The 12389-nt window shown below is 49.2% G+C and overlaps 6 protein-coding genes across 6 annotated transcripts; 3 read left to right on the forward strand and 3 right to left on the reverse strand.

Moving 5' to 3' along the window:
• Positions 1-496: 496 nt before the first annotated feature.
• On the forward strand, positions 497-1482 carry BDV37DRAFT_285280 (uncharacterized protein; the record flags this gene model as incomplete). The annotated part of the gene is made up of 2 exons (XM_032087685.1): positions 497-713; positions 782-1482. The coding sequence occupies 2 exons, from the start codon at positions 497-499 to the stop codon at positions 1480-1482; spliced, it is 918 nt and encodes a 305-aa protein (XP_031939196.1).
• Positions 1483-2026: 544 nt separating this feature from the next.
• Positions 2027-3097, reverse strand: BDV37DRAFT_295780 (zinc-binding alcohol dehydrogenase family protein; the record flags this gene model as incomplete). Its single annotated transcript, XM_032089977.1, has 1 exon — positions 2027-3097. The coding sequence occupies one exon, from the start codon at positions 3095-3097 to the stop codon at positions 2027-2029; it is 1071 nt and encodes a 356-aa protein (XP_031939197.1).
• A 406-nt stretch (positions 3098-3503) lies between these two features.
• Positions 3504-5596, forward strand: BDV37DRAFT_285282 (Alpha/Beta hydrolase protein; the record flags this gene model as incomplete). The annotated part of the gene is made up of 6 exons (XM_032087686.1): positions 3504-3890; positions 3955-4059; positions 4114-4187; positions 4238-4410; positions 4487-5001; positions 5060-5596. The coding sequence occupies 6 exons, from the start codon at positions 3504-3506 to the stop codon at positions 5594-5596; spliced, it is 1791 nt and encodes a 596-aa protein (XP_031939198.1).
• An 896-nt stretch (positions 5597-6492) lies between these two features.
• On the reverse strand, positions 6493-7185 carry BDV37DRAFT_285283 (uncharacterized protein; the record flags this gene model as incomplete). Its single annotated transcript, XM_032087687.1, has 1 exon — positions 6493-7185. The coding sequence occupies one exon, from the start codon at positions 7183-7185 to the stop codon at positions 6493-6495; it is 693 nt and encodes a 230-aa protein (XP_031939199.1).
• A 1300-nt stretch (positions 7186-8485) lies between these two features.
• Positions 8486-10948, forward strand: BDV37DRAFT_253780 (putative peptidase family-domain-containing protein). The gene has a single exon (XM_032082575.1). It carries the CDS (start codon positions 8515-8517, stop codon positions 10723-10725), a length of 2211 nt encoding a protein of 736 aa, XP_031939200.1. The 5' UTR covers positions 8486-8514; the 3' UTR covers positions 10726-10948.
• A 19-nt stretch (positions 10949-10967) lies between these two features.
• BDV37DRAFT_253782 (glutathione S-transferase) lies at positions 10968-11997 on the reverse strand. Its single transcript, XM_032082576.1, has 5 exons — positions 11834-11997; positions 11621-11774; positions 11463-11573; positions 11200-11391; positions 10968-11138 (listed from the first exon to the last, which is right to left on the reverse strand). The coding sequence occupies exons 1-5, from the start codon at positions 11905-11907 to the stop codon at positions 11049-11051; spliced, it is 621 nt and encodes a 206-aa protein (XP_031939201.1). The 5' UTR covers positions 11908-11997; the 3' UTR covers positions 10968-11048.
• Positions 11998-12389: the final 392 nt, after the last annotated feature.

Raw genomic sequence — 12389 nt, forward strand, 5'->3', positions numbered from 1 at the left:
GCCCTACATATTATTACATGGAAACCAGATTGGGCAAGAAAAGAGATAATAGCGGAAGAATGGTACACAATAACAGGGATATTGCTTTCCTAGTCCTCTACACTGCGTGGGTGCACCCCTCAAGTGCCAGTCCAAGGTAAGGGCAATGTATCAGGTGCTCTATGATGCGGCGCATCACTTCAGCAAATGGAATCTACTCCGATGTCTCTCCGTGTTGTAAATCCAACTTTAATGGTAGACACCCGAGTTCTAGTGGAAGAGGTTCTATGCGGGGCTGATCGGCTGGTTGTGTGACAACCGAGTAAGCCAAATTCCACCTTTCATAAGCCTCAACGTGTTGGATTATACATGGCAATCTGAACAGGCCTTCACGTCCTGGTCGTGAGAAAGGCTTTCGTCTCATCATTACCTATTCTTGATAACCACTGGATGTAGTGGCTCAGTACACGACAGACACTGGGCTCATAGTGCGTCGTCAACCGTGCTTTCTCACAAGATGCGCAGCATATATAAGGATCAGTGGCATCCCGCACTTGCCATTATCTGTGGAGTACAAGCAATGACCCTGTTCACTCTTCGAGCGACAGAAGCTATCGGCATCGAGCTGACCCCGCCCTTTCCCACTGTTACTGCACTTGTCAGCCATGGTTTTGGTCGTCGTTATAAAACCCGGTTTGGGCCTCCGAGCGACTGCGGTTACTGGGGTGATAGAGGTGAGTAGCGGAGTTGAGGTGGAATTAGCCTCTCGCATAATGTATATTGACAATGATTTCTCATCTAGGGACATACGGTTGTGATAACAACTACGACTACCGATTCCATACATCGCATGCAGACTACCCAGGGATGATGGGCTGCTGTGCCAAGGGCCCTGTTGGACCATGCGATGGATTTTATAGCACCTGTTACGGCCACCACGATATATCCAAAACTCCGTCCTTGTTGTCGTCAACTGATGATCTGTTCGCTATATTCTGCACCAGGGATGTCTGGTCATACTGCTTGCCCTGGACTTGGCCTGAGATAGGCATTTCCGCATTTGAATGTACCAATTTTACTCTGAGGGGAACGGCTACAGTACGCACCATCTCAACCTACACGGATGTCTCAATGTTTGGTATAACAGTTGTTTCTGCCGTGTCTATGCCATGGATCAAGGATGACGAAATGATCACGCGTTTGAACTTTAAGCCTACGAAAGCTGCAACGTCTCATTCATCTCAATCAAGTGTTACAAACATGTCGAAGGCCTCCTCGGGGCCGTCTCCGATCCTAGTCGGTGCAGAAGTGGGGAGTGTTGTCGGGGGTTTGGTCGCATTTTCTACTATGCTTATCATTCTTTGGATACTACGGAAGACAAAACTATCCAAGAATACAGTGTTCTTGAGGCAACAGTCACCATCACAGGGGGTATGCGACCGGCCAGGCTCAGAAGACCAACCTCTTCCTCCTGCAGAACGAAAGAAAGCCCAGCGAGCTTGATGGCATTGGGTATTGCGTGGTATCGACGAACACAGTTGCCCACGGTAACCTGCAGTATCCGAAATGTCCGCCGGGGGTTGGATCGTTGCTCGGCGGAGTTACCTACGACTCGCGGTTTTCACCTGTTATGAGATTGGAATGCCATCCATGTAGGCCACTGGCTTCTAGCTGTCGATGCCAGTGGTGGTTCTAGGAGCTCTTGTAATTTAGAACAGGGTGAACCGATGGCAGTTTCAATAAATAATAGTGCTGGTTCATGGTACAGTCTGTCTAATATCGCCCTTCCCAACAATTAAGAAAACGAATTAGGCCATGTAGCAGATTCTTGAAATTTTCTATGACCATCATCAATATGTGCTTCGCCCACCACGGTAATGAGGACAAGTAATCGTTGGCTGAATGACATATCTGGGAAATACAAAACGCGTTGCGGATATTGAACTACCATGGCAAAGTCCCTTTGACAACTTAACACCAACAGTGGTTCCATCAAGCATCCGCCAAGATATCAATTTCATAGACGGATAGTCTCACATGTATATGCCTACAGCAATGGATGCTCCAGAGCCAGCTTCCCAAATCCCCGTGTACCATCAGCCATCGCCTGCAATTCCTCCAGCGCAGTTTCCGCTGTCCCACTAACCACATCAACAGATGGGAATTCGAATCCCGCACCGTAGTTCGCAACCGCCCATTGTAACGCCTGTCGTGCACGCACATAATCAGAAGGTCGAGCTGGAATTGTAATGGGCCGAGGAGCCCCCTGAACCCGGATAGTAACGTCATGGTTGGGTGTAGCGAAGGGCATCTTGAACCGAGGGTCATGCTGAATGACAACAGAGACAAGATTGGCCTGGTCTGAAACACACTCCGACATAAGCTTTGCTGAGCCGGTTTCTCCGTAACTTCCTACCGTGTCGAAGGCATAGTCGATGGAATCCCATTGTCCCTCTTCTAATGCAGATTTGATTTGGGAAGCCATGTCCGGGGATCTGTAGTCAAAACACTTTGTTGCACCGAGCTCCAGCAGAAGTGAGTGTCTTTTTGGAGATGCGGTGACGAAGATCGGATGGATCCCGCTTGCACGGGCGAACTGCACGGCGCAGAGACCAACACTGCTTGATGCGCCCCAGATCAACAATGGCCTTCTTGCCTTCTCTGTGTTTTCAGTGTCTGGCAGAGGAAACTTGAAAAGGTTGTACAGCGTATCAGCAGCCGTCATGGTCACAACGCTGAGGCATGCTGCATGTTGCGGTGGAAGGTTTGCCGGCACATGAAAGGTCATTTCTTCCGGGCAGACTAGGTATCGCTGATGGGTCCCATATCGTGCTGGTCTGTTGAGACCGGTAGGAGTATACCCAGCAACAGTATCGCCAGGGCTAAAGAAAGACTGGGGCGGTGCCTGCAGCACTTTCCCACAGAAGTCGTAGCCCAGCACGGCCGGATAAATTCCCAGGAGAGTGGCATGTTTGACATCAGCCGGGTTTGCTCCCGAGAACTGTGTCTCGATCAAGAGTTCTCCATCTCCTGGCACTGGAAATTCTAGACCTCGGCGAACTCGGAAAATCGCCTGGTCATCGGCATATAAGCCGGTATTTGTGTTGGTCTGGCTCATGATTGGCATTACCGAGCAGGAAGAAGACAGATGACAGAAATAGCCTTATGGAAGAAGGAAAGACAAGATCGACGGCGTTTCTGGTCATATATAGACCATGTATTACGGAGTAAGTTCGTAGTAAGTGCGGAGCATCGCGGACATTTGCCCTGGACTTGAATTTATGCATCCTTACGGAATCTACAATCACTTCCGATTCCGCTTAATAACCAACTCTATCCCCACAATGTTGTGGGGGCTTCTTACGCACTATGTACTCCGGAGTAGGCCAGCCTTGGGCAGCCTTGCTCTAGATGTATATATACCAATCACTTATGGCCCGGGATAGTCATACAGTTCTTCCTAGCTCACTGCTTCAAATTGTCCAGTTGTAGTTTGTCAAGCCGTTCCTCGGGAGACCGCCATTATGTCCGTGGAAGAGAAGCTAAGAACTCAATTTCCAGACACTGTCTACACAGCATTGACACCACCAGACCGTCATCCCGGACTCAACTACAAGGGCTTCCATCCAGGGCGAGTTACTCGACTTCCAAGGGGCCATGTAAAGGAGCCTGGATATCAGGCATTCCCAGTGGATGTGACCTGGGAAGAAGACCAAGCAATCGTCATGCGTGACGGTGTCAAGCTCTATGCAGATGTATTTCGCCCCTTTGATGAAACGGACAAGGTACCTGCAATCCTACCCTGGAGCCCATATGGGAAGGTCGGGACTAGTACTCTAAACTACGATAATATGGGGCCATGGCGGATCGGTATTCCATACCAGAATCTGAGTGGATATGAGACTTTTGAAGTGAGTTATCGCCAGGCCTCGTTAGCCACCGTTAAAAATAACAATGACAACTGACTGTGTGAAGGGTCCCAATCCAGCGGAGTGGTGTTCCAGGGGCTATGCAGTTGTCGATGTCGACGCAAGAGGGGCGGGTCATTCGGAGGGTAACCTCATGTTCTGGGGCGAACAGGTAGGTCCAAGATGTTATGAGGATGGCAGATGCAATGGCTAATGGGTCCACTAGGAGGCAGTCGATATCTATGATACAATCAGCTGGATAGCCCGGCAGCCATGGTGCAGCGGATCAGTAGTTATGGCGTAAGTATTATGGTATATACCACTCTGGGAATTATCTGACAGTTTGGAAGGGGAAACTCATGGTTGGCTATTTCACAGCTCAACTTTGCGTCGCGTTTCCAGCATCCAAATCTTAAGGCTATTGCCCCATGGGAAGGATTGACGGACCTCTATGATCATCAGATATGCCGCGGGGGTATCCCGAAACCTGCGTTTGGTGAATTGATCCTCGGTGGCCTTGCAGGTGTGTTATACCCATCACCCTCAGAGCTCTCGCCAAAATGTGATATATGCCGTGGATTTCCAACTATTTTCTTCAGGGTCTGGAAAGGCAGAGAATATGGGCGCCATGGTCAAGTTCCACCCATTGTTTGACGCATACTGGGAGGAAAAGCGAATCAAACCGGAAGATATCAAAGACATTCCGATGTATCTTACAGCCTCCTACTCCACTGGTCTACACTGCGACGGCTCTATCAGAGCGTTTGAAACAGCAACGACGTCTCAGAAATGGCTACGTGTGCATTCTACGCAAGAGTGGCATGACCTATACAGACCAGAAGCTACAGACGACCTGCAGCGCTTCTACGATTACTACGCTAAAGGCATCCAAAACGGCTGGGAGGCGGAAACGCCCCGTGTGCGCCTGAGCCTATTGGGGTACGATGGTAGCATGGCGAAAACAATTGTCGAGCGCCCTGAAGAGCAGTGGCCTCCAGCACGGCAGCACATCCGTCGCTACTATCTGGATGCTGCAACTCAATCTTTGGGAACAGTCAAGCCTGTGAATTTTACCAGTATTGCACATGAAGGGCATTCATTGATTGCTTCCTCAGTATGTCTCCAGCGAAACATTGAGCATTGTCCCTTTGTTAATTCAGGTCATGATGCAGGATTTCACGCTCTTCTTCGACAAATATACAGAGCTATGCGGACGTCCCTTTGTGAAGCTATACATGTCTTGCAATGTGAAGGATGACTTTGATGTCGTGGTGCAGATCCGCAAGATCTCTGCGTCGGGAGAACCTCTTGAGTCTCTGAACTGGTCACCGATGCCCGCGCCACGGCCGATGGTTCCAAATGTTAATGTCGCAAAGCATCTAGGGCAGCAGGGTATGCTCCGAGCTTCACACCGCGTGAGCCTACAGCCCCGAGCCAGCGAAGATGAGGTTCCTGTGTATGACCACCGCAGCAGCCAACCGATCGCTCCTGGAGAGATTGTTCCTCTTCTGATCCCAATATGGCCTCTGGGAATGGTTTTCGAGGCCGGTGAAGGTTTGATCCTGCGTATATCTGGTCATGATATGTCACTCCCGGAAACAGAATCGTTGAGGCTAACAGCCCCAATCGATGATACTGAAGGGCAGCACACCGTGTACACGGGTGGAGAGTATGAGAGCCATCTGGTACTTCCTCTGATCAGCGAATAGGTATGGTTGGGACTGGATAGTATGCTAAGGAGTAGCGCATCCTGTGATTTAGGTCTTAAAATTGATGACCGCGTTTGTATTACCTCCTGGACGTTTATGAGGAAATAAACTTACCGATGCAAATCATCTGAAGGGATGGTGGCAAAGAATGTTTCCAAGGAAGTCAGCAGTGCCCATAATGGGATAAAGTTTAAGATCCAGAGTAACTGCCTGTGGTAACTATCTTAGAAACTCTCAAGCGAATGATCTGATCCAAGGGAGCTGTACGATTTCGGTGATATACTGAAGGCAGTAACTATGGCTCGAGAGCAAACCTTGTATGGGTATGACTCAATGGTAGAGAATTGAGTACAGATATACATATATACGACGGCAGTTGTTACAGAGGCTCCTAGTCTTTAAGTTGCCTTTCCTAGTGAGGTAGCTATTCATGTGTTGTTGATTGGGGCTATCACTAAGGTTGGATGGTGGCTGTCTTAGGGAGGATGATCTTGGATGTTCTGTAATAGCTAGCGATAAATTGATAATGAATTCCATGGCCCAGTTCTTGATGTTCCAACTCTACATAATAGCCTATCGACCGACCCGGGAATCGTGCATCTGGTGAGCACTGGCCCGGCATAGGGCTTTTGTGATGCACTATTGCAGTCTGCTCACTGCTGAGTCAAGTAAGCTGCCTGCCCATTATTTCCCCTTAACCCTTGATTAAGTTGTTCGTGTCTTACTTCTTATCCTAAGGATATACTGCGCCTGATACACTATATTATCCTCGCCTTCTTTACACACTATATATCGCCTTACTAGTACATTAGTTCCAGAGACTCTTCCCTGGCACGACTCCAACTCATTCAAAGAATGAACCCAAATCAAATACAAGTTCATACCCAAAGTTCCATTTAGTCCAACACAGTAACATTCTTCCCCGGCTGCGTACAGTTCATCAAAATGTTAATCGGCGGAAACGTCCCCCCAGAAGTAAAGGCCAAACTGCTATAGTTGTAAGTTGGGCTCAACATCATAATCTGACCGACTGTAGTGCCAAACTCCTCCGCCAAGTCCTTATACACGCCCCAGCTAAAGCTATACGGCTTGATCACACATGTGGTATTTTCACAAAGCGGCACTTTGATGAACCGCCCAACAGGCAACTCATCCGTCGCCTTCGTCCCACCAACCATTCCCATATCGCCCATCAGCGCGTCGACGGTGATATTGAGCCGCAGCGCGATTTTCTCGTACGTATCCCCGTTGACGGTATAGTATAGGCGAGGCCCGCCGACGATGCAGGTATTCGTTGCGTTCCGGGATAACAGGCAGGAGGTGTTGTCGGGGTAACATACCTCCCCGGGTATGATGAAGGTCTCGCCGACGTTGGGGCGGATGGTGACATCGGCCATGAGGCTCTGACGGCCGATGTCGCACACACCGCGCCTTGTGATGCGGGCGATGTCAAAGACGGTCGTGTTGGCTTCGGTGATAGGGTAGTAGTAGGTTGTAGTGTTGAGGGCTGTGGGGTCACACGTGGCACTGGCGGTGATGACGAGCGTGATGAAAGTAGCCATAGCTGCGAGTATGAAGGAGGATTTCATGATGGCTGTTTAGGAAGAACAATTATAAGAGTGAATGTCCTGGGGATAGTGTGCTGTATTGCGGTTTATAAACGCTGAGGCAGACATGCAGAGATCGTGTCAGCAGCAGGAGTTCCAAGGTTGTTCCTGAGCGTACGTACACATGGTAAATCTCCTACGCGATTGCACGCAGCACTGCATGAGCCCTGGTAGCTTGAAGGTACACCACTAAGTCAATCATACTTGGCCATTGGACAATGTCAATGCCGTGATTACGAAGCCTGGATGTAAGAGGGAGATCGGATAGATCGACGCCCTGTCGATCCCTCCACCACAGCCTTGATTAGTCTGCGTGGGACCTCGCAAACTCCCCACCCTTTGGGAATGGTCACCGCCGATCTGTTTTTGAATATCAGGTTCTGGAACCATTCTCCAGGCCACTGCGAGCCGTCTGTCACGTCTGTGACGAGTTGGCGCAGACTCTGTATCGCCATATTCCTATATAACCCTCGCATTGTAATGCACAAAGCTGTATGGTCGAAGATGCCACCCACAATATGTACACCGGATCGTCGTGTGAGTTTAGTCTCTCTCAGTATCAGCCCAGTGCAACGACACCTGCAGCCATGCTCTCTCTCCTTGTTTCACCCTGCTAGCGCTGGCCATCGGCGCGTCTGCTGCATATACAGCATGCTCATACACAGAAGATGGGAATTGACCTCAATACTCGAGTACAGAATAGTATTCATTGATAACTGCTAAACTACCATTAGTAAGGAGAGGCAGGTGTAAAAGGCATCATAGGCATGCCAAATCGCTTATATAAAAAGTTATTCAGAGTGCTTTGTTCGATTTAAATGTTCATTTCCGAGCAGTTGCCAGTTCTAGGGCTGTCTATAGAGGGGAATTATGAAATAAATTGCTCACAAAGAAATTAAGTAGTCTTCAAAATATCTGGTGTATTACTTGGACATGGAAAAATATATTTGTTTGTCGTTGTGTTATGAGTTAGATGGGCTCCACTTCGACATTCGAGTTAAACATCTACAAACCCTTTGAATCTCACACATTTGCAGTTTCTACTATATCCCTGATGGATTCGAACTACTTGTATATGTATTTATATTATCCCTGCAATATTTTGGTGTGTTCTGCCAAATACGTGAGGGGAGCTAATGAGTCACACTTCCCTGTAGGTAGCCAACATTTCCAGGCAGCCGTGGCCGTTTGCCTAAAAGATGCCTAAGGAACCAGCCCTATATCTTCCATTCGTGTCTCTATTTGAGTAACTGATTCATTCTCTATTTCTTATCACACAGCAGGGCGACAGTTCTTCAACAGGTAGTGACAATGACGAAACGCTCACTCAGCCCTGACCCAGCGTCCACGACACGTCGCATCAAGCCCACCTCCATCGAAGGGAGCCCGTTCAAAATTATTAACCTCAATGATGGTGACCTAGTGCACCAAACTTGTGTTGCGGTCCATGGCGAGTGCCAGGAGTTTGAATATGCCGCGGATACCAATTTCGTGTGTGTCTCATCTTCTAACATGCTCAACCAGGCACAGACAGTCAACCACTGGCCGTTGAACAAAGGGCAATGGAAGGCGCTTGTGATGCTTGCACCGGGGACCAATACCCTCGTCTTCAAGCTGCATCATGCCGGCGGAATCTCAGCTTCATTGGAGATCACAGTAACCTATATCCCTCTGCTACAACTCCCTCCCCTCCATCTCGCGATGCTTGTTGCGAAGGATTCGCCGCTGCTCATCGATTGCCCACCAGCCAAGTACGGGGTCATCTCAACTGCCCACAGCACCATCGATGCGGCCATCGCTAAGCTCCGGATGTCGGCATATATGTGGCAGGCTCTTACAGCCGAGGACTTCCGTCAAAAGGGATTGGGGAGACGCTCATTTCGCCTGGAGGAGGAGTGGTCCGCCAACACGACCATACAAATGGGGCATCAAACGACCCCTGGCGCCAGTACGCATATGGGAGCTGTTCCCAAAGTCCACATTATCCGGTCGGATAAGACGGTCGCAGAGCTCAGGGATGCCAATGTAGCCCAACAAAATCCTCGAGGGCGGGATCGAGACGCTTTGCATGGATACTTCGAGGCGGCCCTCGCTAAGTCAGGGCCCCCGTTCGAGTCAAGCTGCCGTCCAGTAGTGGCCGGCTTGATTCTGGACGCGCATTACTCTACCGAACAATCCATGATCATGGGCCATGCCGCGCTGGGTTGCCACAAACCCGATGGCATCTCCTTGGGCATCTTTGGTAGTCATCTCACCTACTCCTGGCCACGTTTCCTCGAAGAAGTTCCTGCCTGTCTGACAGATACGACACCCACGGGTGACACCGTCGGCAATGACAACGGTGAGTGCGATACCATGCGCGGCGCCTGTTTTGTCGGCCAAGGGGCCTTCCTGCACGAGGTGGGCCATGCTTTCGGCGCCGGACATACCACGGGGATCATGGCGAGAGGATACAGCCAAACATGGGGCATGAACTTCGCCGCGCACGAGACAATTGGCACAGCAGAAAACGATGCCAAATGGGATCTGCAAGATGCGCTCAAGTTCAAGTTGCTGCCGCACTTTGCACTTCCTGGTGATGAACCCATGTCGAAGGACCTTCGCGTTGCCAGCGTCAGATTTGATGTTGACTTCGGCTTGAATGAGGAAGATGTTATGCATACAGAGGGGCAACACCCCAAGGAAGGCCTCAAGGTATCCTGTATGGCAGGCCTTGCGCAAGTGAAATTTGAGAATGGGGCAAACGATCCCGTCATCCATGATTTTATAGGTGATGATTATCAGAAGAGTGCTTGCACGCTACTTACCATCGACAATATTCGATCAGAGTTCGATCAGAACCAACCGGTGAAAATCACTGCCATCGGTATGAATGGTAAGGTGGGCGTCGTCAAGGACCTATGGGAGCTGCTCAAGGAGAGACCCTATATCACCATCCCGGGCAGCAATGTGGCTCTTCGCAAACAATCCGTTCGGTCTGCGGATCTTAATGCAAGCAATCATGACGATGAGTTTATCAAGTGGGCCATGCTCCTTCACCGACGCGGCCAAGATGGCCAGCTGCATCGTGCAACATCGATCGATCTTCGGGTGGGATGCACTATGGATGGGGCAGTCGTTTACTACGCTGATGGGTCGCACGCGAATTGCGGTCCCAGCCATCCTCATCAGTTTGGTGGACACGCATCAGAAAGCCATGACATCTCCGCCGGGGAGACCATCACCAAAGTCAAGATATGCCGGAATGATGACGGATGGAGGAGCTTGGCAGGCATCTGTATGACTCTGAGCAATGGAGATGAATGGGGCCATCTCAACCACTATGAAAGCAATAGTGAGGACGATGAGGACGATGAGTCGGTCGTCACTCTCGAACCCGCCGAAGATGAGGTCGTTGTCGGCTTTTACGGCCAGAGTGACTCGGCTAATGGATATACATTTGAGTTCGGAATTTTGACGGCCCCCCTGGGGGTGGATCTGCCAGCCAATGTCTATGATTTGCCTGAATTCAGGAATAAATAATGGGATCATTACGGTAGAATGGATCTAACGGAATCTGCTCCTCTTGGTTTGGTTGATGAACGAAATACGGATCAAGAGGACTCACTAGACATACAGTCGTGCGAACTACACATGTCAAGGTCTACTGAAAATGGTGGTCTAGAGCACAAATGTACTATATCAGGACTACAGCGGCTACATAAATTCAATCAAAAGAATGTATAATTACTGATCAGAATGCTATATGAAGATAACGGAGAACACTTTCATCATTCCTTTGATCTTGCGATTTGCCAATCAGAAATGCGAAGACAAATGTTATGCACAACAGACAGCCATACTTTTTAGCCACGGCGGCTCGCCAGATACGGTGCGACTCTAGGCCGGGCTTCGAACGCTGCTCTGAGCCTAGTGAGAGGCTCCGGCAGAGACGCCTTGCAATTCCCCACAAGTAAGTGATGAGGGCGTATAAGATTCGGTAGGGAGGGAACTTACCGGCAATGTTCCAGTCTGTGAATCGTTGTCGATAGACTGGTAGACGACAAAGTCCGTATAAGTGATCCTCTCACCCAGCAGATAAGGGCCCTCCTTCTGAGCATAAAACGTAGCTAGGACGTTGTAATAGTTCGGGACATACTCGTTCTTGAATTTGTCCGTGACATTGCCAAGGTTGCTCACCCATTGGGCCTAACACATCCATTAGTTGGACTGCAAATTGGTACATACGTTAGTAGACATGTTCATGATGGCATGCTTACTCGCCAGTCGGTATACACATCAGCAACTGCATCCAGAAGATACTTCTCCAGGCTCGTATTTCCGTCATATTCACCAAGCTCTCTAGCTAGGTACCTCAGGATTGGTAGATGCTGTCGAACTGTTAGCAGGGTTCCGACTATATACACCATAGGATTACCTGTGTGAGGATTTGTCCTTCATACTCAAGCACCGGTACCTTGCCAGTCACTGATAACCCTTTTTGTCTGAGTTCTGCGCTGGCCGCTGGCCAGGTATCGTCATACGGATATCGGACATCATTGAACTCCACTCCTGCGTCGTGCAAGAACAGTCTAATCGATCATCTTGTAAGCGAACACTGCTCTTCTTTCTCCAGAACGGTTGCTCTCACCGGACAACCTCTCCACGGCCCAGGCTACCGATATCGAGGTAATGGAGCGTAGGATTCGCGGATGGCAGCGGCATTTCTATTTTGTCTTCAAATTTTCAAACTGATTTGCTTATTATCAAGATAAAGTTACTGGCGATACGTATTTTTAGTTCGGTGCAGTGCTTTACAACACGGAACAGAAAGACAGAGGAAAGGTGGCATTTCTTACCAATGCGGGGTATAAGATGGCCACCGTCTGACGCCACTCTGGGATATTATTAATGGCATCTCTCTCTAATCCATTATAGGAAATAGAGCTTATAACTGGTTAGGTGTTATAGCAACTTAATAATCCCCATGCTAAAGTTTAACTAGGCTCAACACCACTCAAAAGTCTTACGACAGTCTAGACTCTAGAGGGATCGCGCTAGGTACCCGGCCCGCCATTGTACTGATATAAGCATGATTTACTGGAGTATTATTAATTCAAGCTCTGTAGTCAATAGAGATCTTCAAGCCATTATTAGTTTTACAAAAAGTTGCACAGTCGACCGATATCAAGAGTCTATGGCTAGGT

The sequence above is a fragment of the Aspergillus pseudonomiae genome (assembly GCF_009193645.1).
Source record: "Aspergillus pseudonomiae strain CBS 119388 unplaced genomic scaffold BDV37scaffold_58, whole genome shotgun sequence".
Taxonomy (NCBI): domain Eukaryota; kingdom Fungi; phylum Ascomycota; class Eurotiomycetes; order Eurotiales; family Aspergillaceae; genus Aspergillus; species Aspergillus pseudonomiae.